This window comes from Ipomoea triloba, chromosome 10 (assembly GCF_003576645.1).
Source record: "Ipomoea triloba cultivar NCNSP0323 chromosome 10, ASM357664v1".
NCBI lineage: Eukaryota > Viridiplantae > Streptophyta > Magnoliopsida > Solanales > Convolvulaceae > Ipomoea > Ipomoea triloba.
Window position 1 is genome coordinate 3,970,877 of NC_044925.1, and position 25,691 is coordinate 3,996,567.

At 31.8% G+C, this 25,691-nt stretch overlaps 3 protein-coding genes across 5 annotated transcripts; all 3 read left to right on the plus strand.

Moving 5' to 3' along the window:
• Nucleotides 1-241: 241 nt before the first annotated feature.
• Nucleotides 242-7,005, plus strand: LOC116032408. Of its 3 annotated transcripts, XM_031274940.1 has the most exons (7): nucleotides 242-598; nucleotides 2,219-2,257; nucleotides 2,352-2,410; nucleotides 2,689-2,759; nucleotides 3,466-4,117; nucleotides 5,082-5,245; nucleotides 5,334-7,005. In XM_031274940.1, exons 5-7 carry the CDS (start codon nucleotides 3,475-3,477, stop codon nucleotides 6,432-6,434), a joined length of 1,908 nt encoding a protein of 635 aa, XP_031130800.1. In that variant the 5' UTR covers nucleotides 242-598; nucleotides 2,219-2,257; nucleotides 2,352-2,410; nucleotides 2,689-2,759; nucleotides 3,466-3,474; the 3' UTR covers nucleotides 6,435-7,005. The 3 variants fall into 3 exon arrangements, with proteins under 3 accessions (XP_031130800.1, XP_031130802.1, XP_031130801.1); XM_031274942.1 differs by lacking the exons at nucleotides 2,352-2,410; nucleotides 2,689-2,759; XM_031274941.1 differs by lacking the exons at nucleotides 2,352-2,410; nucleotides 2,689-2,759 and having other exon boundaries at nucleotides 2,219-2,244.
• A 1,998-nt stretch (nucleotides 7,006-9,003) lies between these two features.
• On the plus strand, nucleotides 9,004-12,769 carry LOC116031475 (thioredoxin-like protein YLS8). The gene is made up of 2 exons (XM_031273697.1): nucleotides 9,004-9,218; nucleotides 12,188-12,769. The coding sequence occupies exons 1-2, from the start codon at nucleotides 9,099-9,101 to the stop codon at nucleotides 12,494-12,496; spliced, it is 429 nt and encodes a 142-aa protein (XP_031129557.1). The 5' UTR covers nucleotides 9,004-9,098; the 3' UTR covers nucleotides 12,497-12,769.
• Nucleotides 12,770-16,560: 3,791 nt separating this feature from the next.
• Nucleotides 16,561-24,444, plus strand: LOC116032607 (protein REDUCED WALL ACETYLATION 3-like). The gene is made up of 16 exons (XM_031275260.1): nucleotides 16,561-16,873; nucleotides 17,525-17,616; nucleotides 17,744-17,884; nucleotides 17,994-18,050; nucleotides 18,131-18,203; nucleotides 18,597-18,755; nucleotides 19,224-19,373; nucleotides 19,455-19,710; nucleotides 19,815-19,930; nucleotides 20,035-20,121; nucleotides 20,231-20,319; nucleotides 20,507-20,569; nucleotides 22,532-22,588; nucleotides 23,210-23,306; nucleotides 23,406-23,564; nucleotides 23,968-24,444. Exons 1-15 carry the CDS (start codon nucleotides 16,838-16,840, stop codon nucleotides 23,559-23,561), a joined length of 1,629 nt encoding a protein of 542 aa, XP_031131120.1. The 5' UTR covers nucleotides 16,561-16,837; the 3' UTR covers nucleotides 23,562-23,564; nucleotides 23,968-24,444.
• Nucleotides 24,445-25,691: the final 1,247 nt, after the last annotated feature.

The window sequence follows — 25,691 nt, forward strand, 5'->3', positions numbered from 1 at the left end:
ATATATATATATATATATATATATATATATATATATATATATATATATATATATATATATATATATATATATATATATATATATATATATATTTAGTATATTACAATTAAGTAAGCCATTCAGCCCATAGCTGATAGCCCAGCTCCCCAGACCCATTACTCCACTAGCCCACGCTAAGTCTAACCAAAATCGTTTGCAAAAAAAAAAAAAAAAGAAAAAAGAAAGTCTAACCAAAATCGGTGACCATAACCTGAATCCTAATCGAAAATTCGCAATTCCCAAATCGCAAGTTCAGACTTCCCCACTCCTCCGTCGAAGGCTCGTCGGGCTCGACGCTCTCCCCTCCACTCGTCTTCTCCGACCTCCATTGTTGCTCTACGAGTCTTCTCTAGCCCACGCCTAAGTCTACGCCCTCAGCCTCAGTCCTCAAGGCCTCACTGCCTCAGCCCTTCGTGTCGTCCTCAGACGCCATCGCGCCGAGTCGCCAACGCCTACACCTTTCCGCCCAGTCGGCCTAGACGCCGGTGGCCCCTCTCCGCCCAGTTGACGACGCTGAGTCAGTCTGTCCGACGTTCCACCTCCGGACCTCCCCCCTCAGGTAAATTTTTTAGTTATTGCTTTTAATTTTTTTAATTGGCAATATTTTATTAAGTGTATTTTTTATGAATAAATCATTTTATTTTTAATAGTAAATATGTTACTTTGGCAGAATGTATTTTTTGAAGCTTGGCACTTTGGCAGAATGCTCTTCAATTTTCATGGATTGTTTTTGTAGTTTGTTTGTCACTTTGGTTTAAATTAATATGCGTTGATTGTTGGTGTTGGACATGGACTCAGCACTGCGGACTGTTTTTGTAATGTTTGTGAGTTGTGAATTTGCTCTTTGTACTTGACATTTATTTTGGACTAAACATTTAAATAGGATGCATGTATATCTAATTTTTTTATTTGACTTTGGAATGTTGACTTTTGGTCGGTTTTTTGGTAACCGATCAGTCGGTCATTTCTGTCGGTTACAAAAATCACAGTCGGTTATTCAGTTATTCGGTCAGTTATGTAACCGACCTTTTGCTCACCCCTAAACGGAAGTGTAGTACAGTAAAAGTTGAAAAAGATAAGTCTAATTTTAATTAGTATCTGTTATATATTTGCTAGATTTTTTATGTAATTTTTACAGTGATTACATAACTTTTTTTTTTTTGCTCATAAACTGTGATGAAGAACACATTTGCAATAACATTTGTGATAGATACAATTTAGTTTACTAATGCCAAGTATGAACAGAGAACATATTAAATTGTTTTCTCTTTTTGTTTTCAAATAAAGGTATTTTTCACTGAAGAAATAAGCTTTCTCTGAAGATATAAAACTGTGTAAAACTTTGGCATTACAACTGTGTTCTTTAATTATGAGCCAAGATAAAGGTATTTTTCTCTTTTTTTTTTTGCTGATAAACTGTAATGAAGAACACAGTTGTAATGCCAAAACTGTGTAAAACACAGATATAATGTAAACTGTATAAAACTTTGTTTACTAATGCCAAGATAAAGGTATTTTTCTCTGAAGACATAAACTGGAAAAATACCTTTATCTTCAACTTTTTGTTTTCTCTTGGCACCTATAGTAATAGATAGACTTCTCTAATTTCTTCATTCTACTGGGAGTAGAATGGTGTTTCTACATCCTTCACACAAGCATGCTTTTCAATTAACAAATCATCCAAAACTGAATGAAGTTATGCTCTAATTATGTATCTGATGTAGTCAAACCACTCCATCATTTTTTAAAACTTTGCTTTATGGTGCTTAGTAGTGATTATTTTCTGAAAAATTTATATATAAGAGTGTATAGTTGTAAGTTTATAATGTAATTTTAAGTAATACTGTATAAAACTTTGAGCTTTTGAAATTTTTTAAAAACACAAAACTGTAAATTAATTCCCATATTTTTATAACAGAAGTATCTTTGAATAATGCATCTTCCAGGATGATATAGTGTGCCATAATATATGGAGTATAATCCAATTTTGTTTGTGGCTCTAGTTTAACATAAATGTGGTACTTAGGTATGTCCCTTCTATATTGATTTTTTAATAATTTGACTTAGAATATATGGAGTATGATCCAATTTTGTTTGTCCTAAATTTACTTAAATTGATCTTCCAGTTTGTCTTTTATTTACATTTTTTTTTTGGTTTTTCTATTTTATGGAAATGCAGATTGTAAAGGTTCATCTGACAGATATGTATGGTGCATAGGTATGTCCATAACAACATTCAAACTTGATTTAATCTTTCTTTTCGAAGTTCTTATCCAAACTACTTCGTTTTTTTTTGTTTATTTACATTGCAGCTCGTACTTGCCTAACTGTATATTTGTAGAGCTTGAATTGAAAGATACATGATGGTTAGGTATGTCCATTATACATAGAAACTTGATTTCATCTCTATTATTATTATGTATGTACATGATGGCTTGACTACAATTAGTCATTTAGACCCCTGTTAATTGAACAATTAAGCAGCTAAGCTATCCATTAGTAGAAAATAAAATCATCATGTGACAAATGCAAAACTTCAAAATTGTTAAAAACAAATTTATTTGTTTGATAACTCTATACTCATGAATAAGGATTCTTAATCGAATTTATTAAAACGTTAACAATAACAATATATGTTTTGTTTTGCAGGTTTTCAAGTTAGACATGATAAAATGGTATAGAATGATTTAATAAGTTGTAGCAAACATTTTTGAAGTGAGGTATGCTAGGAACTGTACTTTTATTTGCATCTATATACTTCTTCCTCAAGCAGCCATTGGATAATGAACCCTTATACTTCAGCATGCTTTTTGAATTGCTTGATTGCAACTGAAAACTTTTTGTGATTCACCTAATTACTATCTACATTTGGTTGCAAAACTACCTTGTAATTGACATACTATAGAATATGTTTTATTGCTGTGATTTAAAACATTTTTATGCAAAACTACCTGCTGCATTAATTAAGAAAACATTTTTTTATTTCCAAACACTTGGTGCATATCTGTGTAGGGCTTATACAGTGAGAAAACTGCGTTACATACATCCAAATGCCTTGTTTGGTAGCATAAATTTAACATGAATACATTCTCCTATGAAGTAAATTACAGAACCTTAGGACAATGCTATGATGAACACTCAATCAGCCTAATAATGGTATTTACACATCTACACCTAGCTGAATCTGTGCAGACTTCTCTTTTTGTTTGTCTTGAAACCTGCATATATCTCTTGACTGATAATTGATGTCTCAATTTTAAATGAAACTATTTCCCTAATTGATGTAAAATTCTTTTAAGAGAGAGAGAGAGAGAGGCTAAAATCGGCACTATTCAGTAGTTGTATTGACTGCTTCACTTGCATCGATCTTGATATAGTAATAGTATCTACTAATCTACATACATACTTACGCCTGCCTGCCCGCAGATCTGTGGCATGGCGCAACCTAAGAAGAACCTCAAGAATCTGATCCCACTCTTCATCCTCCTCTCTCTCTCCGCCCTCTTCCTCTTCTCCTTCTCCCCCGCCACCCCAATCCCCGCCACCGTTCCCACTCAGCCCACCTCCCAGCCCCAGCCCTCGCACCTCCAAACCCCAATCACCACCACCGCCGACAACAAGAGCTTCACCTTCATCATCAAAGTCCTCGCCTACAACCGCCTCTCCTCCCTCTCCCGCTGCCTCAACTCTCTCGCCGCCGCCCACTACGACGACCACGCCGTCCACCTCCACATCTTCATCGACCACTTCCCTGTCCCCGCCAAAGCCTCCCTCGATGTCGACCGGAACCTCAATTCCTCCAGGCACATTCTCGATTTCGTTGATGGCTTTGGCTGGAAATTCGGCGCTAAGGTCGTGCACTACCGCACTTCCAACGCTGGCCTACAGGCGCAGTGGCTGGAGGCCTGGTGGCCTAGCTCCGACGACGAGTTCGCCTTCGTCGTCGAGGATGATCTCGAGGTTTCGCCTTTGTACTTTCGGTTTCTCAAGAATCTGATTGTGCATTATTACTACAATGCTTCCAATTTCAGTCCGATGATCTACGGGGCATCCTTGCAGCGTCCGAGGTTTGTGCCAGGTACTATGCTTTTCTCAGATTGTTTTGAGTACCGCATAACCAGCTATATGTAAAGATCAGAAACATGCCAATTTGGGGGTTTTTGTTATTTCTTTGAATCCTGGCTTGTGTTAGGGTTTTCATCTGTTGATCTAGGATTTAGATAGATTAAGGATAATAAAATAAACAAGTGCAATAATTTATCATATAATGATATGTACCAAGGAGTTAGTTGATGAATTCATTTATTGTCATGAAATTATGAGCTGGGCCATTATTGATCAACATTGTTGTGTTTTAAGTTTTAACAATTGTTGCAATCTTTATGTGTGATAACAACTTGAAAATCATCATAAAAAGGAGGAAATATAGACTTCTGAGGGGCATGTTGTAGAAATATAGACTAGCACGGGTAATATTTGATATAATGGAACTTGTATTATGAAAGTGAAATTAAAGATGTGATTCAGTATATAACTTTAATGCAACTGGACTTGCATGCACTTTGGGACACATAGTTGCTTGCATGGGTTGCACCTTATCAATGATATCAATGATCTTCATGTGAACATTAGTGTATTAACACCTTTGAATATGGACCTCACCTTAAAATTAGTGTATGTGCAAACAAGTTCATGTGACTTTAGACTTTAGTATGGTATCTACTGTCTACCTTCATTTACTGATTCTTGGCTGTTACATAGTTCTATCTTTTTTTCTGTATGCCATTGCCTGGTGAAAAAAATGTGACATTTTTTACAACCTTAATCACATAAACAAAATTCATGGTAGTATTTTGGGGGTTTTATTTATGTGCATATTAAGATGATACCAGGCTGTGCATGAGTCGCTTAGTCAGAAAATAAACTTCTTTTGCATTTTATGCTTGGCTATTGGGACTTTTTTTAAACGACACATCTAGCAGTTGCCACTGCATTTGATTTTTTGCTTATATTTAGTGGTCTGAATTGGTTGTGACCAACAGGTAAGCATGGAAACAAAATGGAAATAGATAGTAGAACTCGAGTCTTTTTGTACCAGTTAGTTGGCACTTGGGGTCAACTTCTGTTTCCAAGGCCTTGGAAAGAATTCCGTTTGTGGTATGACACACACAAGTCTAAGGGCATGAAGCCTGTTCTTGACGGGATGGTAATGTATGCTGCACCCTCTCTTCCTTCTTTCTTTGGTCTTAAGGGACGTCAATGCACTTTGGCATCACAACTGTGTACTTTTGCAGGTTACAACAGGATGGTACAAAAAAATGGGCGAAAGAATTTGGACTCCATGGTTTATTAAATTTATTCATGCTCGTGGTTACTTCAATATCTATACCAACCTTCTGTATGAAAGAGCGCTTAGTATCTCACATCGTGATGCTGGCGTTAACTATGGGAAGTCAGTTGGACCAGATTCAAATTTAGTTAGTGAGAATTCTATTGATATCAACCACTTGGAATTTCACCCTTTGCATAGCATGAAGTGGTATGATTTCTGCTTCAAAGAAGTTTTTCCAGATAGAATTGTACAGCATTTCAATGAACTTGGGTCTGTTATCCCTTCCCTGCAGAAAATGAGTAATGTTATACTTGTGGCCCTACATCAGGAGTCAGAGTCAGTTGTTAGGAACTTGCTCTGCCATTTTGAGAGGTCGTATATTCGGAATTACATCTTAATGGGCCCAAAATCTGATCTCCTACTTGATCTTGCAATAAGAGGTCACCCTGTGATTGATACTGACAGACTTTATGACAATATAAGAGTCTATGACAAATCTAACTTCAATGAATCTACTGTGGAACTGACTAAGGAGATTTTTGTCAAGGCCTATGTGGTCAAGAAAACCTTGGAACTTGGATATGGTATTATGGTGACTGATTGCAACAGGGTTCCTCTGAACAGTGAATCCTTTCTCGATTTCATTGATACTGATACAGCTAATGACTTCTTTGTGGGGAAGAACTTAGAACTAGTTTTTGCCAGGAGCTCATCTTCTGCTGCGAAGACTTGGGGTGACAGTATCTTGACCCAATTAGGTGCTGAATTGATCACAGCCACATCAAGCGATTCAGATCCAACAGGAAAGAATTTCGTGTATGTGGTTAAAAAGTTATTTGAGCAGAAGGGTGTTAAATTCAATACCTTTGATGAAAACAAATCTAGTTTAAATATCAGTTCCTTTGATGCTAGCCAAACGCCGTTTATACAGGATAGAGGAAAATTTGTACTTTGGTCTTCAGAGACGAGCACAAATTTGATTCAGCAACAGCTTGTACAATTAGGTCTGTGGATTGTGGATAGTGATATGTCATGTACTGCTGTCATTTGCTACCCTCCATAGCTTTTGGTGGCATTAGTAGCAGTTAAATTATAATCCTGATGGACCAAAAGTGTTGCAAAGAAGTGTTTTGGAGAATTGGCAACTCCAAATTTGTAATCTTGGAATTCCCACCAAACATTTTGATGGAGAGGTGCATGCTAGGATTACGGGTATGGGTTATCTGTTTATACACTTTCAGTGATCAAGCAAGAAACCTTTTGTGTGCTACTTGAGACAAGGACAAGATGGGAGCTAGCTAATGCAAATGAGGCAGAGATTAGGTGAGAATTGCAGTCTTTTTTTACATTATTAGTTCATTGTCTACTGAAGAAGAATCGTGAGGTCGTCACCTGTTCCTTCATGCTTTACCCTATTTTGAAATGCATCAGTAAGTTGCCTGCCTCAGGTCATAGAAAAATGTGCTTGAAATCTTCTTGGTTTCTTATTATAATCCATGTTTGCTGTGGTATTGTCTTTTTTTTCTTCATCTGATGGAAATCACCCAATGACCTTGTACTTCATTGCTTTGTTTATCAGTGATCAAAATACCTTCATGTGAACCAAATTTTTTATGCAACGCCTGTTTGACTAATGTTTATCATACAAAATTATTGTAGTTGGATTAGGAGTTTAGGACATTAGGGGCTGGCTTGTTTAGTATATTCTGTTTTCATGTTTTATATATATGATGAAAACAAACATGTTTTTCTAACTTTATAAACAAAGTTGCAATTTTCAAAATTTTGGATTATCCATTTCTAATGTTATTCTTAGATTTTATGGTTAAAGATCATTTATGAAACTTTTGGTTTCAAAGAGAGTTAATACCACAAATGGTCTTCTGACTATTGGAGTAGTACTCCTTTAGTTCCCGACTTTCAATTCGACCACAAATGGTCTCATTTTTTACCACAAATAGTCCTCTATTAAAATTTTTGTTAAATAGGTGTTAAATCTAGGGGTATTATCGTTAAATTGATATATATAATGGTCATAAAATAAAAATGTTTATATTTTTTCACCAACAAGCATAATTGAAACAATTAACAAATATAAATATTCCTAAATAAAAAGACAATACACCTTATTTTCGTAATTATGCCTACAAAATGAAGATTTAATATTAGAGCTATTTGTTTTAATTTAACCAACATATTAAAATGGAAGAATTTCTTTTTTTTTTTCGAAAACTTTGCTTCCATCATTTTCATGGTTGTGCATACATTGCCGATTAATAGCGTTCACTTTTCGTTAATCGATCAAACATTTTGTTTGGGACATAACTGAGGGTTGTCATCGTTGAATTAATATAATTAATCAAGTACAAATTGCAACCATTAATCATAAATTTTTATTTAATTTATTCATTTATGTAATTTGTCACGTGCATTTTGTTTTTATATTTATTAACTTAATGTTTATTCATGTTTGAAATTAATTATGTTGTCATATAATTCTCAAAAAGAAGTTATCTTAATAATATTAATCAATTTGACGATATTACTCATAGATTTAACACCTATTTAATAGAAATTTTAACAAATGACTATTTGTGGTCAAAAACGAAAGTCAGAGGACCATTTGTGGTCAAATTGAAAGTCAGGGATTAAAAGAAGTATTAGCCCAATAGTCAGAGGACCATTTGTGGTATTAATCTTTCAAAGATTTAACGATGCCCAATTTGTCTACTCAAATTTGCTTAAGAGGAGGTGTTTGGGTATAGCTTGTTTGACCAACTTGGTCGATCAACCAAAATTGATACTCGTATTTAGGAGGTTTCAAAACATTGTATTTAGCATGCATTTGAGGTTGAAATTTAGGATTTTTTTTTTATTTTTCCAAATGGCAAAAGCTATCAACATTATTATTAATAAAAAAGATATTTTGAACTAGTTTTAATAGGACTCTCAACTTCCGTGTTATAGAGGAACCTCAACTCCTCTAAACAATATGGATGGGCATATTCAGGAGCCTTAGCCCCTCCCTCTCAAGGAACCTCAGTAATATACATACCAGATAGGCATATTGAGGAACCTCAGCCCCTCTCAAGGAGCATCAACTCCTTTTAACAATACGCATCCAACGTAATGTATACATTAGATGGGTTTATTGAGGAGCTCCTTAAACAAGGAGTTACAAGCCTCCTCTCTACTTTTTTCACCGATTTGGGAGTGGGAGAAATAAAAATTAAGGGGTCGTTTACCAACTTGTAAAAACGGAAGATTTTTTTGAAAAATGGAGAATTAGAGAAGTGGAAATGAAAATTGAAAAACTTGTTTATTAAATTTATTCTTCCAATTTTAATCGCATCTCCATTCTTCCACTTCTTATACAATTTTGGAGACATGAGAATTGATAAAAGGTATTCTCCAAATGGAGAAATGGATTGCATGGGTGAACAGTAGATGCGGAAGAATAATGCAAGGTCATAAGATTGATTCCTTTTCTATATTTTATTATATGACAAAGCAAATTAAGTATTTGGTTGAAGGCAATTAATAATTGTAAATTTGCAATACGGTGGGTGTGAGAAAGAAAAAATGGAGGAAATGACAAATAGGCCCTGGGTTATTATCCGGCAGTCCCGTCTTCTCCTCATTCTATTGTCTTGGCGACCTACAAACCCTAACTCACTACCATCTGCTCCACCGGCTTCATTTGATTTCAGAGGAAAGAGGATAAACGATGTCGTACTTGTTGCCCCATCTCCACTCCGGTTGGGCTGTTGACCAAGCCATCCTCGCCGAGGAGGAGCGCCTAGTCATCATCCGCTTCGGCCACGACTGGGACGAGACTTGTATGCAGGTATCTTCTTTAGCTTTTCGATTTCGATTCCAATTTCTCGATTTCCCTTCTGATTATGGGGGAAAACATATTTTGGGTTTAGGCTTAATTTAATATCTGTTTCAGCAATTTCATTTGATTTGTATTATGTGGGTCGACAGTGCTTGAAGTTCCAATCTCAATGTTTGTGAATTATTTGTTCTTCGATAGTATTATGTATTGTAATCTGCTGGTTGAAATGTGTCATTCGATGCTGAGAACAGTATAGTGGGGAGTTCAGTGTTATGGGATTTCCTAATGTTAATATTTGTAATTTGTGAATTCTTGTTCAAATGTGTTTGTTTAGCAGTTTATCTTTGTAAAGGGTTGTTCACTTAATTTGTCCCTTAGTAATTTCTATGTGAATTGGTGTTTTAGGATGTCTCACTAGTAATGTTTTGATTTTTCAAGATAGCCCTTTTCAAAATTTCTAGTTTGCATGTGTCTCAGTGTACATAGTTAGTTATTTATCCTATCTGGAAAGCTGCATTTTAATGAACCTGGATCTGTGGATCATATATCATTTGATTTGTAGTTTGTTAAGTATCTTGTGCTATGTATTTTGAGAAGTTCGAATATTGATGCTATAATTTACACTTTCTAGTTTCATGTAATGGTAATAAGATAGTGATTTGTGTACCTGTCCAAAAAAATAAATAAAGATATGGAGTAGTAATTCATGGACTGTTATGACAAATCTTCAATAACCAAGCTATAGAAGTTAAGTGAAACAACTATTCTATGATCCTAGAGTGTAAAGTAAATTGTTTCCCTAATTTAACTTGAATATGAGCCCTTCATCACTATCAGTCTTTCTTGATAATACATTGAATCAAGGTTTCAAGGCTACGTAAACAATGGATTACCAAGTTCTGAATTATGGTTTCTGATTTTTCCTCTACATAATGCTACGTTTGAGGACAATGTTACTCATGGGCCTCATGACTATATATATACACATGCGAGGGCAGATCCAAAGCGGGGGCAATTGCCCCCTTGCCCCATCCCCACACCCCTTGTATATATATACATATATAGTACTAGTTTTTTTTTTTTTTTTTGGTGAAAATACATATATAGTACTATAGTAATAGTAGTGGCTATTATATAAATAAGTAATGTATATACAAGTTACTGAATGGTTAGAGGGCTTAGTTGTTCATTTTTAAGAAATTGTTCTCTTAAATCTAGGGGTCGAACACTGTTGACAGCCCCTTCCTTCATTTTATCTTATCCTTCCCTCTTCACAAGAGTGAGGAGGGGGGATATATTTTTATAATGTACAAATTTTTTTTTTCATTAATATTAAAATTGTGATTTGTGACTAGTGACTTTGTGATTTTTTTTTTTTTTTGTCTTTTTTATATTAATTGTGAGTTGTAAAATTTAGACTGACTTGTAATTTATATCAAATTTTGAAATTTATTTCTATTTGAGTAATTTACTTTTTCTATTTATAATGTTATGTGTGATAATAATTATTAAAATTGATTAATTAATTGATATAACATATATTTTGTGATTTAGACTTTAAAAAGTCTACTTTTTATTATGTTTCATATTTTGTCATGAATATTTTTATCGCATTTCGAAGTGCTTTTGCCCCTGTCAATAATATTTCTGGCTCATATGTATACAGTTTCCAGGAAGTGAGTAATATCAATGATTTGTCATGGGTTCAAGCTTGCTTGTCGTGTTACAGTATGCTGCATTTATAATTTCCTATGCAGTGCATATTAGCATATTAGTGGTTGTATCACATAGAAACCGTGCTTGCTGGAGTGAATGAGCTTGTAACATACTGACATGCACAATGTTAAATATACACATTTGGCTCCTTAATAGTGAAACTACTGAAAAATAAAGTTCACTAATGGATTCCATTGTTTGGTTGGTGGAAAAGAAATTATTGGGAATATGAATTCCATTGTTTAGTTGGGTTTGGAATGGTAAGGAATAATGAGTATAATGACCTATAACCCTAAACAATAATAATAATAACATAATAATAATAATAAGAGTAATTAATATAGTATGGTGAGGGCAAAATTGTCATACTAGTTTTTCATGGAAAACGAAATACCTAAGATTTGCTAGGAAAAAGTTTTCCTCATTGTTAAGGAAAACTTTTTCCAATGGAAATTGTTTTCTATCCAACCAAACAACATAAAACACCATTTTCCTCCACTTTTAGGAAAACATTTTCCATGGAAAATGTTTTCCATCCAACCAAACACCCCCTAAATTCATAATTGGTGTGATGTACAATAGGTGTTAATTATAGAACTTTTTTGCATTAGCAGATGTCTAACCATTGTGTTTGTAAAATATTCAGTGTGGTGTCTTTGATTTCATTTTTCCCAATTTATCTATGTTTCCTTCTAATTGGTCTTATTGTCCATCTGCCCTCTATAACATCTATTAATAGCTGGTGTCAAATCATGAATTCTAAATTCCTACTTGACCATTTGCCAATGACTTCATTGCCTAACGAGAAAGACTGAAAGAGGGAGACCACATGATCTGGTTTTGAGTCCCTTGTCCCACCGGGAGCAATTATGTGTGGGATGCTTTATGGGTATTATATTTGTTTATTGTTCGCAGTCATTGGTACATTAAAGATTGTAATTGTTGATGTATTCATTGGATGAATGACTGTAATTGCATTATAATACTTATCATATCAAGCAAGAAGAGAAATCCCTATTTTAAACCTTTTATACCATAGCAATTGGATATTTGGTGGTACTTATTGCCTCCTATGCCCTCTTTCCCGCTCATTCATAGAGTGTGGTAGTATTCATGTTTTAATTTTAATTGAATGTGTCATTGACTGCACATTCACTTATGTTTTCCTATATTGTTATTATTATTTTTTTTATAATTATATTCCGTTTTTTTTCCTTATTTTGAAATGGCTTCAGGGTTACTAATTGGTTTTTGGTTTTCAGATGGATGAAGTCTTGGCTTCAGTAGCTGAGACATTAAAAAACTTTGCTGTCATATACCTTGTAGACATCACAGAGGTTCCTGACTTCAACACAATGTATGAATTGTATGATCCATCGACTGTGATGTTCTTCTTTAGGAACAAACACATCATGATCGATCTTGGCACTGGGAACAATAACAAGATCAACTGGGCACTGAAGGACAAACAAGAGTTCATTAACATTGTGGAGACTGTTTATCGTGGTGCTAGAAAGGGTCGCGGTCTTGTCATTGCTCCAAAAGATTACTCGACAAAGTATCGTTATTGAGCACTTGCATCTGCTGCTTGTTGGTACACAAACATGAGTTTGTTTCTCGCTGCACAAATGTTTATGAATAATCCTTTATATCCTGATGATGTTTTATGCTTGATGTGTACTAGTAACATTTGTGATCAATTGCAGACGATACGCCATTAAGGCGAAGACCTTCTGTATGGTAAATTTTATGACTCAAAAATTATGGTGAACACATTGTAAACTTCTGATAAGTGCTGACTTATTCACCATAAAATAGTAAGTATGAACACATTTGTTTGTTTTGTTTTGTTTTTTGTTTTTTTTTTTAAATCTTTTTGCCCCCCTCCCTCTCTTTTAAAAAAATAGTATAACACGCGCCCAGGCGGGCGCGTGGAGTGCACGCACTCGCCTGAGCACGAATTGAATTTGCGCTTCACTGCGTGAGGCGCGGTGATGCTGCCATAAGGTGGGGCCCCCATGGGCTGACAAAACTTGGTTCCTTGCAGGAGAAAAACACCACAAATTTTGCATTCCCACATTTGTTAAAAAACTAACTCTTAAGTTTTTATGTCTAAGAATTTGTGCCAACACCCACTATTGGCGAGGGCCTTAGGCGGTTCTTCTAGATGAGGAGGGAGGTTTCAAAGCTGCCACCTGCAACCCATTACTGTATGTCCAGGACCCTCATCAAGCCGAGGCTATAGTGTGCAGAGAAGCATTATATTGGCTTAAGAACCTCAACCTTGACAAATGTTGTTTGGAGTCCGATTGCCACAATGTCGTGACAACCATAAATAAGCCTACAAGAGATTTTTTTACTCTTGTCCCATTCTTGATCAATATCATTCTCTACTTATGTCTTCTTATAATTTTATATGTTGTTTCACCTCTCGGCGAACTAGCTTGCCCATATTCTAGTTAGGGACTCTTACTCTCAGTTTGTACATAGTACTTGGGTGACTAGTCCCCCATTGTTTCCTCCAATTCTTAAATTAATGCAGTTAATTTCCTTTTTCCAAAAAAAAAAAAAAAAAAACAAACAAATAATGGTGTCAAACTTGGTTGACGTCTATGAGTTGGCCCTTAACCACCCTGCAATTGATGGGTTGTTATACCGTGGACTAGTCTCCATGGGTCAACATTAATTTTTTATTTTTTATTTTTTTTAAAAGATGAAATGTTAGGCAAATTGTTGTATTTATAATTTTATACACTTTTAAAATAACCGTTCTTTTTTAAAGCATATATCATGTACGGAGTATTATTATTCATGGTATATAATAAGAATTAGTATGCTTCCATTTAATTATTTAAAAATTTTAGTGAAGCAGGGAGATGGCCGGGCAAGTCAATTGATCACTATAATGCCTCATAATAATCTCATTTAGGGTGTGTTTGGAAACCCGGAAAATGATTTCTGGAAATCATTTTCCGGGTTTTTGGTGTTTGGGAAGAAGGGGGAAAATAGAGTCAATGGAAATGAACTTCTTGGTCAATGGAAAATAAACCTAATTTTATGGAAAATGACTTCCTCTTTTTTTTGGGGGAAGTCATTTTCCAAAGTTTGCTTCTTCCTTCTCTTTGCTTCTTCCATCTCCTTTAAGCCTCCTAAATGCTTTAACTTCTTCATCTTCATCCCATCTGATCTTCTTGATATCTTCAACTTTTTCTTTTTGTTTTTAAGTAATAATTTATTTTTTTTATTATGAGATAGATATTATGAGTTTTATTTTTTTTTATTTGACATCTGAAACAAGTCAGCCACTTTTATTTTTTTTTTTTTATTTTTATGAGATAGATATTATTTTGTTGTGATTTTTTGTGATTATTTTATTTTTTGGATTGTATATTTGTTATAAATGTTGTTACATTTAAACAAATTAATTAAAATATTCAATTATATAATTCTGTTCATTTTCCTACCCATTTTCTGGAAAATGAGCCAAACACACCAACACAGTTTTCTGTTCTGCAGCCAAACACAAGAAAAGAAAATATTTTCTGGAAAATGACTCATTTTCCAGAAATCATTTTCCAGAAACCATTTTCCTTCTTTCCAAACACACCCTTATTTTATTTTATATTTTTAGGCAACATAAAATGATGAAAAAGGATCTCCTACTTGTACTTGCTGGACTTCCAAGATATGAAAGTAATCGGACTATAATTTTGGAGGCATATCTTTTCATGTTGCTTAAAGACAGCTTTCTTTTTGTTATTATGATATGCATTTAATAATATATATTTGACTGGGTCATTGTTACATTAAAATATAATATTCTAAAAACTATATATATAGGACTCAACCTACTTCTCAAAAGAAAGCAAAAAAAATTTATATGAGACCGTCTCACAAATCTTTATTCGTGAAACGGGTCGGGACAAAATCAAATGTAATACTTATATTAAAAAATGTAATACTAATAAGGAATAAAATGTATTTATTATATGTAAAATGTAATAAAAGTATTGCATTTTTTTTTCAAAAGTATTACATTTTCTCTTATAAGTAAAGTGTTTGTTACATATAATGGAAAATGTAATACTTTTATATCAAAATGTAAAAGTATTATATTTTCCCTTATAAGTAACAAAAATTTATTTTTAATTAGTATTATATATACATACACACACACACAGACACTTACACATATATATATAGTTAATTTCATTTTGATCCTAGATTTTTAAATGACAGTATATTTTTAGACATTTGTTATTTGAACATCAACATTTGATTCTAGTATTATTGTGACATGATCATTTTTATCCTCTATTAACAAAACAGTTTAAATATCATTAAATACAAGGACATTTCAGTATTCAATTACGAATGTTTTAAAAAATAATTATAAAAAATATAATGTGTCAACCTACTTTGTATTTAAAAAATCTAAATGTCATTGTATTTAACCACATTCAACGATTTTGTTGACGGATGACAAAAATGGTCATTTCATAATAATACTATGATCAAATTAGGTCTCAACTTATTGAAGCACAAAGAGTCAACGGTCACCTCAGGCTCGAACCCACTAGAGTGTAAATTTGATGTCACTACACCACAAGATCTTTAATCATATAATGTAGGTATGTATATTTTATTTAATCGTATTACGTATAATATAATTCATGTTAGTTAATAATTAACCAATTAATCTATCACTTCACCTGCCACGAAATTGCATATTGTCCCATCACTGGTTGGCTGGTTGGTTGAAAATCCATTTCCCTTTTCCTCGCAATTGACATCCCAACATCTCATTGCATTTATTGTCCCATTACTGCTTGCTTTATTTGCACTCATACTATGAATTTGTGAACTAAATATGGTCACAAGATCACCTCTATTTAGGCAAGTTTATTATACATAGGAAATATATAGGTTCAACCCAAATTGGTTAAATAATTGACTTGATAATCACTTCAAGTTTTACTCTTTGAGTTTTTGTAAGAGTTGTCTATTGGACTTTTTTATTTGAGTTGGTCAATTATGATTAACCTAGGCTGATTTATCTCATTATGATTTTTTACCAGTTATGGTCAGAAGGCGAGTTTCACCTCGTACGCATCTTTGGATAGCACTTGCATGCTTTTCCATAAATAAAAAGAACTTACTTACAAATATCTAACAAGACAATGAATATAATTATACATAATTTTGCGTGTTACAGAAAAAAATTCATTCTTTTTTGAATATTAGTGACTCTGTTACAATGCAGTATATGTTCATAACTACTTTTCTTAACTTACTGGAAGTACAAAGAGTCAATACCGACTCCACTGAGACTTGAACCCACTCATTTCATGCAATCGGGTGCCACTAGTTTGCTACTTATCAATTTTTATTTTATCACCTATATATTTCCAAATATAGTAGTATAATACTAATTAGTATTATTAATTTTTATGTTTGTACGAGTCAAACGATCATGATTACAACCGAGTAACTATGCCAGCTAAGGATGAAGAATCAACAACTCCATCAACGGTTGGCAAGCGAGCCAAACGACGTCGTCGACCACTTTCTAACTCTCCCTAACACAGTCGGTGCGCCCTCCATCCCCCGTCCAACGCCGCTCACAATCAAGCCACCCACCCACCCACCCACCCCCTCAGCTGCCCCTTCCTCTCCCCTTTCCATTGCTTCAGATCTTTCCCTCTTTGAGCCTCAGGGCTCCATCTCGCGTATCTATAATAATAAGGATAAGGATATACGTAATCTGCGTTGCGTAGATATCTGTATATACTCACGCATTGGTCCTGAAATCAGCGTGTCCATTGGCCAGAGTTCAAATGCGCGCTGTCGGTTCCGATAACTGATTTGGTTTCCGATCAGGTAGCATTTCGCGGTTGCGGAGGAGCGGGAGAATGGCGGCGGTTTCCGGACCCGTGACGCCGGGGCAGGTACAGTTTCCACTGCTTGAGCATGATTCCGATTCCGTGTTTTTATAGTTTCATTGAAAATTGCTGTGGTTGGATGGTTTAGAAGATTTTGAATTTGAATGAAGTAAGCAAAAGCTTGATCTGACGACAATATGGTCAGCAGTCAGCAGATGTGGATCACCTGAGAGTTTGAGACGTCATAAACGTGGTCTCTGATCTATTATGTTAATGTGTAGACTAGGCATGCACTCGACCATCACTATAGTCTATAGGTTCTCTTTCCTGGATAAGAAACTCAATCTCTAAACTTTAGAGCATGCGGCAAAGTTCAGAATGCAGTATTTGTGTTAGGTTAGAAATGGATTTAGCCTATTGGTGTATAGTCCTTTTTTTGGTTTTGGTTTATATGTATTTTACAATGTGTTGGCTTTAACAGATGTATAGCTGCATCTTCTGCTTTAAAAAAAGTTTGTCAACTCACATACTATCTCAATCCTGGATTAGCTTTTACTAAATATAATTTAATGTGTCTTTTATTGTTAGATTTATATATTTACAGCTACATTGCTGTATGCATAATTATATCTCCCTACTTTTCATTCTCTACTTGTTTTATGTGAGCCGATGTTTTCTCATGGTAATTTCTCACAATGTTTGCTGATCATGCTTCAGGTGTCATTTTTATTTGGAATTATCCCTGTTATCATTGCCTGGTTATATGCTGAATGGTTAGAGTATAAAAAGCCATCATCACCCTCTAAAGTGTAAGTTTCATTCTCAACCTGGAGACTTGTCTTAATATGCTTTACAAGAAAATACAAGAAAATATATGTCTACCTTCTGATTGATATTCATTTTCAATTTTTGCATTGCTGGATCTTCTGGAAGCAGCCATTCAGACAATAACCTGACTGAATTTGGAAATGAAACAACAATTAAGGAAGAAGATCGGATTGTTTTACTTGAAGGAGGTCTGCCAAAATCTGCATCTTTGAAGTTACAGAGTACATCTGTAAGAACAAACTTAATTAGGTTAGTATGTTCTTCTTTTCATGCATTTGGTGGAGGATTTTCCCCTCCTCATCCCTTGACTTGCTTTGTTTTTAATCTTTTGCACTCACCTTTCTTGTTTTGCTTCTAGGTTTGTTACAATGGAGGACTCCTTCTTGCTTGAAAACCGGGCAACTCTTAGAGCAATGTAAGTTGTGGAAAATTCAGTTTGGTTTCACATAATTTCCTACTCATTTTACTTATATTTGACCCTACAATCTTATTTAGGTCTGAATTCGGGGGAATCCTGTTTTATTTTTTCATCTGCGACCGGACAAATGTTATTGGTGATTCTACCAAGGTGCGTTTTCCACTGATTACTGATGCTAATTTTTCTTTCATGATTTAATCTTGATAAATTCAATGAATATCATCTATAACCTGACAAGACTAATTATCTACAAATGGGTTCTATTATTCATAAGAGAACTTACTATACTAGTGTACACATGTGTGAGCTTTGAATTTTAATATTTTTGGAAATCAAGAACATGGTATGGTATTATGGTAACATTACTGTTGGCTAGAATTAGGCTATCAATCCTTAAGTTTCATGGTACAGGTGTAACTATGCTATAAAATTATAAATATAATAATATATGTTCTTTACAAAGTTGCTAAAGGATTTTCATTTTACTTGCTTGTCTGTAGCAGCAGATTATAACATTCTTCTATTGTGGTTTTCCTTGAACAGAACTATAATCGCGATCTCTTCATCTTCCTGTATCTTCTTCTAATCATAGTTTCAGCATTGACATCTCTGAAGAAACATCATGATAAGTCAGCTTTTTCTGGGAAAGCATTACTTTATCTTAATCGCCATCAAACAGAGGAATGGAAAGGATGGATGCAGGCAAGTCTTTCCTGATGTGCTATGTATCATGTACCAGTGCTTTTGTTAGTTAATTACTTTTGTGCTGAAAACTTTTTGATGAATGCTTAATGAACTTTTTAGTGAAATTCTTATTACCTATGCTCTCTCTATCTCTCTCTCTCGCTCTTCTTTGCTTTTGCAGAGTGTTACTCTATCCTTTCATTTCTGCTCACTTCTTTGCATGTATATGTTGGGTTATTTACATTTATATTTTAGTTTTTGTGTGTCATTTGTTTCACCTGTTAGTTTCTGTGTCAGTTATCCCACATTATCCTGTTCAAGTTCTATGTGTCTTGCTGTATGTTAGTTGATGTTTTACATTTGCCAGTTGATTTATATTTAAATTAAGTTGCATTTCTATGCAGCAGCTGTTCTTCTATTCGCATAATTATTAACTGATATTTTTCTGCACTTCTGACTGACTATGCTCTCACTTGGTTTCATCAGGTCCTCTTTTTGATGTATCACTACTTTGCTGCAACAGAGATATACAATGCAATTCGTGTTTTTATTGCTGCATATGTCTGGATGACTGGTTTTGGCAACTTCTCCTATTATTACATCAGAAAAGATTTTAGTCTTGCTCGATTTGCTCAGGTGACAATGCAGCTTCATTATTTTAAAATTCAAAAATTTTTAATACACGTCATTAATAATTGATTTCATATTTTTATGCAGATGATGTGGAGGCTGAACTTTTTTGTGATATTTTGTTGTATTGTTCTTAACAATGATTATATGCTGTATTATATCTGCCCAATGCACACTCTCTTCACTCTGATGGTCTATGGGACACTTGGTATTGGCCACAACTATAATGAGATAAGATCAGTGATGTTTGTCAAGCTTCTTATGTGTGTTTTAGTGGTTATCTTGATTTGGGAGATTCCAGGAGTTTTTGAAACTTTATGGAGTCCCTTCAGTTTTATGTTAGGTTGGTAGCTTCCCTGCCTTCATTTGCTAATAGAGGCATTTATATATTCTATTAATGCTGACTCAAACTACCATCACCTGATGTTTAGTTATTCTTTATGTTAGGGTATACTGATCCAGCAAAGCCAGATCTCCCTCGTATGCATGAATGGCATTTCAGATCTGGACTTGATCGATACATATGGATTGTTGGGATGATATATGCGTATTTTCACCCGAATGTAATACAAATGGAAACTTCTATTCTTTGCTTCAGCTTCTATTTTAGTTTTTTCTTTTATTTTAATCTTCATTAGAATTATGTTTTAGAATTTTTTGACTGTAGGTTGAGAAGTGGATGGAGAAATTGGAGGAATCTGAAATTAAGAGGAGACGCACAATCAAGACATCCATTGTTATAATTGCTTCAACTGTGAGTTATGTTTTATCTCATTCTTTTCATCAACGATATTAGGTATTGCAGATTAACATTTTAAAAAATTTCCTGCTATTATCTCATTCAAGCTATTTCTGACTTGTAGGTTGGGTATTTGTGGTATGAATATATATACAAGCTTGACAAAATCACCTACAACAAGTACCATCCATACACATCATGGATTCCTATTACGTGCGTATCTCATTGCTCTGTTTTAGTTAGTTTTTTTGAAGTTATTCAACCTGTGTTTGATCAAAGGATATCTACTGAATATTATTAAACATTGGTCATAGTTTGCTTATTACAGAAGACCAATCAATGAAGTAGGTTTGGTGTATAACTTCTTGTAGCACTCACTTATTTGCTTTATTCTTCCCAGTGTTTACATTTGCTTGCGAAACTTCACTCAGGAGCTCCGGAATTTCTCACTTACTTTTCTTGCGTAAGTTTCTTTCACCTATTTGATCAGGGATGTTAATTCATGAATCTGTGTTCTATACTCAGCTTATTTTTCTCTCTTTTTCTGCCCTCAAGTAGCTTAGCATATTTATCTTTTATGTAGGTTTTTTTTTTTTTTTTTTTTTTTTTTTTTTTTTAATTTTTTTTTTTTTTTTTTTTTTTTTTTTTTTTTAATTTTTTTTTTTTTTTTTTTTTTTTTTTTTTTTTAATTTTTTTTTTTTTTTTTTTTTTTTTTTTTTTTTAATTTTTTTTTTTTTTTTTTTTTTTTTTTTTTTTTAATTTTTTTTTTTTTTTTTTTTTTTTTTTTTTTTTAATTTTTTTTTTTTTTTTTTTTTTTTTTTTTTTTTAATTTTTTTTTTTTTTTTTTTTTTTTTTTTTTTTTAATTTTTTTTTTTTTTTTTTTTTTTTTTTTTTTTTAATTTTTTTTTTTTTTTTTTTTTTTTTTTTTTTTTAATTTTTTTTTTTTTTTTTTTTTTTTTTTTTTTTTAATTTTTTTTTTTTTTTTTTTTTTTTTTTTTTTTTAATTTTTTTTTTTTTTTTTTTTTTTTTTTTTTTTTAATTTTTTTTTTTTTTTTTTTTTTTTTTTTTTTTTAATTTTTTTTTTTTTTTTTTTTTTTTTTTTTTTTTAATTTTTTTTTTTTTTTTTTTTTTTTTTTTTTTTTAATTTTTTTTTTTTTTTTTTTTTTTTTTTTTTTTTAATTTTTTTTTTTTTTTTTTTTTTTTTTTTTTTTTAATTTTTTTTTTTTTTTTTTTTTTTTTTTTTTTTTAATTTTTTTTTTTTTTTTTTTTTTTTTTTTTTTTTAATTTTTTTTTTTTTTTTTTTTTTTTTTTTTTTTTAATTTTTTTTTTTTTTTTTTTTTTTTTTTTTTTTTAATTTTTTTTTTTTTTTTTTTTTTTTTTTTTTTTTAATTTTTTTTTTTTTTTTTTTTTTTTTTTTTTTTTAATTTTTTTTTTTTTTTTTTTTTTTTTTTTTTTTTAATTTTTTTTTTTTTTTTTTTTTTTTTTTTTTTTTAATTTTTTTTTTTTTTTTTTTTTTTTTTTTTTTTTAATTTTTTTTTTTTTTTTTTTTTTTTTTTTTTTTTAATTTTTTTTTTTTTTTTTTTTTTTTTTTTTTTTTAATTTTTTTTTTTTTTTTTTTTTTTTTTTTTTTTTAATTTTTTTTTTTTTTTTTTTTTTTTTTTTTTTTTAATTTTTTTTTTTTTTTTTTTTTTTTTTTTTTTTTAATTTTTTTTTTTTTTTTTTTTTTTTTTTTTTTTTAATTTTTTTTTTTTTTTTTTTTTTTTTTTTTTTTTAATTTTTTTTTTTTTTTTTTTTTTTTTTTTTTTTTAATTTTTTTTTTTTTTTTTTTTTTTTTTTTTTTTTAATTTTTTTTTTTTTTTTTTTTTTTTTTTTTTTTTAATTTTTTTTTTTTTTTTTTTTTTTTTTTTTTTTTAATTTTTTTTTTTTTTTTTTTTTTTTTTTTTTTTTAATTTTTTTTTTTTTTTTTTTTTTTTTTTTTTTTTAATTTTTTTTTTTTTTTTTTTTTTTTTTTTTTTTTAATTTTTTTTTTTTTTTTTTTTTTTTTTTTTTTTTAATTTTTTTTTTTTTTTTTTTTTTTTTTTTTTTTTAATTTTTTTTTTTTTTTTTTTTTTTTTTTTTTTTTAATTTTTTTTTTTTTTTTTTTTTTTTTTTTTTTTTAATTTTTTTTTTTTTTTTTTTTTTTTTTTTTTTTTAATTTTTTTTTTTTTTTTTTTTTTTTTTTTTTTTTAATTTTTTTTTTTTTTTTTTTTTTTTTTTTTTTTTAATTTTTTTTTTTTTTTTTTTTTTTTTTTTTTTTTATTTTTTTTTTTTTTTTTTTTTTTTTTTTTGTTTTTTTTTTTTTTTTTTTTTTTTTTTTTGTTAATTAAAAGTCTGTTGAAGCTGCTTAATTTTCTAACTCTTTAATTATGTTCTTATGTTGACTTAGGTGGCTTGGGAAAATTACCTTGGAAACCTATATTTCCCAGTTTCACATCTGGCTGAGGTGTGTGCTTTTGACTGTTGTTTCACTTGTATAAGTTATCAAAAATCCTTTTTGGTTTCATTATTTATATACTGCAAGTCTGTAACCTGTTTTAGGGTTTTAGAGTAAAAGTAATCATAATTTTTAGTGCTTTGTCTTTTATTGAAACCCAAATAACATTATGTGTCCAATCTGTAAAGCTTATCTAATTAATTAGAGAATTGAGGTTATAGATTATATAATTGGCCTTCTAAATGCTTGGCAAAGATCACAGATTATAGATTGTGCACAACTTGATATTCCATAGCTTGTAAGCCAATAGTCCATAAGTAACTTGGTGCAGAATATGGATTTTATCCACTATCCATAATCATAAGATTTGCCAAATATGGGCAGTACACTTTGCATATGTATGGTAGGCATTATTGTGTGTACTGAATCAAATGCTAAATTTTGCTTGAGGATTTTAGATCTGTTTGTGCAGTGTATGCTATTTTAATACTGAACATTGGCATTGCAATAGGAAGTTTTCCCTCACGCAGAGTGACTTTCTTCTATTTCTGTATATTATTCATTGATTTTAGCAGATTCTGCCAATAATCAATGCTAATTACATCTCTTTCTGAAATATTATATGCGCAGATCAAATATGCCAAATGGGCAACCAAAGTGGCTTCTTTGTTTTATCCCCAACTATCCTATGCTTAATTTCATGCTGACTACTGCCATTTATGTCTTGGTATGGCAATCTTCCTTTTTATTTTTTCCAAAATTTTGATTTTATATTTTCTTGTTAATTCCTTCGTTGCATTGTCACACCCACGTTTTGGTTTTGCAGATATCTTACAGGCTTTTTGAACTTACCAACAATCTGAAATCAGTTTTTGTACCCACACGAGACAATAAGAAATTGTTCTACAATTTTGTTGCTGGTGTTTTGATTTCTGCATGTTTATATTGCATTTCATTTATTCTTCTTCAGATTCCTCATTAATGGGTAAGCTCCTTATGCCAACTATTGATTTACAATAACTGCATATCATTTCATCCACCAAGCACACACAACCAAGACATTACCAGTATGCATCTCCCATACACCCAAACAAGAAGGAAAAAAGAAACGGGGTAACCCCACCCAAGATTGCAAGAAATCCACATTTGTAACCACAAGGTCACGAGTTCAAATTCTTGCCTCTTTCGTTAGAGCTAGTTAGCTATGGGTAACCTAGGCTGGTTTACTTCTTTGTAGTCCTTTGCTAGCTAGTGTCACAAGGTGGGGTTTACCTACACCCAAAAAAGGGTTGTGGGGTTTTCCTCGTCATCCAAGAAGGAAAAAAGAAACAAGAAATGTATCTCTCATGACTCTTTTCTTGTTATTTGAACAAATCATGTACTCGCAGATGCTTGCATGTGGAGACCGACAGATGAAAGGTTTCCTTGATCAGCGTAGAAATGATATGATGTGCAAATGGAATTTCGTATTCTTTGATGTTGCTTTCGACCCTAGATAATGGGAGCTTGTATCTTCGAAAGCAGTGTGAAATATCAGTAGCAGTAGTTACTTCATTCGTTCAAGTGTGGGTGGGAAGACTCTCCTTCTACAGCTTTGCCACAAATATTTCTTTGACGAAATGGTAGTGTCACCCGAAGGGAATTGAGTATTATATAGAATATATGGATAGCTTCAGAGACTAGTAAACTCATCATGTGAAAGTTATTTTGTCGCCACTAGAATATTTTTTCCTATTAAATTGCATTGAGGCATTTAGACAAAAAAAAAAAATAATTACAGTACGTACATAAGAAAAGAGAAATACTTGTTGTTTGGACCTACGTATTCTTTACTATATACGGAGTAGTTGGCAAATACCTCAATACCTTGTGTGTCTTCTTTGTTAGTTTTGAGTTTTGACTGCAAAACCAATTGAAAAGTATATTGCAGTTAAAATAAGACTCAATGTGCTTCAATAACTAGTTGGAGATTTTGCTATAATTTCCTAATGTATAGATATTTTTTGTCAGACCAGTTGGAGCCTTTAGGCTCTAAATGTAGGAGGTAACCTTAAGAAGCTCGTATCATACTCAAACTAATTCCTCTTTGTATCGGATTGATCCAAATAAGGGGTAAAATGTTGGTCAGATTGGTTTTTTTCATACAAAAGAGGGTTTGAACTCTCAACTTATTTTAAGGAATGAGAGTGCACATTCATTCACACTAATTAACTTGGTCAGATAGTTAAATAGTTTTTGTTGGGAAATTTGTCATTGTTGTCCGTCAATGATAAGTGTATTTTCATTGAATAAAATTTTCGTGCTCCGGATTTTTTGAAATAAGAAAAGAAAAAAAAGGATTGTTCATTTTTTTTTTTCTCCCTCGGATAAGCAATATAAGTTTAACTACTTCGTAATATGTTGCCATATGTCTCCTTTGGGTGTCTCGTTTTCTTAATTGGCAGTGTTTTTTATTGAGACAATTTTTTTCTTATATACTTGTATGCTCGCCAATTTAAGACAAAATATTGAATTACACATCTAAACACATAATTTAAGAAAATATATTTAATATTTTGATTAAATGATTTTTTTTTTAAACTTTGCCTAAAATAAATGTGTTGTAAATTTTTCTTCTTATTGTTTATAATAAATATAATGTAGAGTCTTCTGAATGATGAAGTTATAAATATTGTTATAATGATGGAAACTGGAAAGTGACAATTTTAGTGATAGACTGATAGAAGGAGGGAGACAGCGACTATTAGGATATTGTTGTGAAACAAAATAAAATGTGGATGTCCAAGTTGAGTTTTGAACCCTTAACCTCATATGTAAAAGTTGAAATTTTGTCCATCAAGTTACTTCATCTATGAGGATAACGATTTGTAAATACTGAATGCTATTATATGGGATGGCGGTTTTCAGCCCTCAAAAGACAACTTCAAGTTCCAAAGCAGCTGTTGGGAATGAAATACATGACCACAAGCATGACAAGGCAAGGCTATTTATTGATCAGCCAACTAGACTATTTAACACTTGTCCATCCTATGAAAATATTATATTTGTTTATTCCTAATCCTGATACTATATATACCCCTCACCTCTTTGTTCTTGATCACTCATATATGAA

Coding starts and splice junctions, on each gene's coding strand:
- LOC116032408 (XM_031274940.1), top strand. CDS start 3,475: ATGGCGCAACCTAAGAAGAACCTCAAGAATCTGATCCCACTCTTCATC. Junction 4,118..5,081: donor GCGTCCGAGGTTTGTGCCAG/GTACTATGCTTT, acceptor TGTGACCAACAG/GTAAGCATGGAAACAAAATG. Junction 5,246..5,333: donor AGCCTGTTCTTGACGGGATG/GTAATGTATGCT, acceptor GTACTTTTGCAG/GTTACAACAGGATGGTACAA.
- LOC116031475 (XM_031273697.1), top strand. CDS start 9,099: ATGTCGTACTTGTTGCCCCATCTCCACTCCGGTTGGGCTGTTGACCAA. Junction 9,219..12,187: donor GGGACGAGACTTGTATGCAG/GTATCTTCTTTA, acceptor TTTGGTTTTCAG/ATGGATGAAGTCTTGGCTTC.
- LOC116032607 (XM_031275260.1), top strand. CDS start 16,838: ATGGCGGCGGTTTCCGGACCCGTGACGCCGGGGCAG. Junction 19,711..19,814: donor TCCCTTCAGTTTTATGTTAG/GTTGGTAGCTTC, acceptor TCTTTATGTTAG/GGTATACTGATCCAGCAAAG. Junction 22,589..23,209: donor CAGTTTCACATCTGGCTGAG/GTGTGTGCTTTT, acceptor TTATATGCGCAG/ATCAAATATGCCAAATGGGC.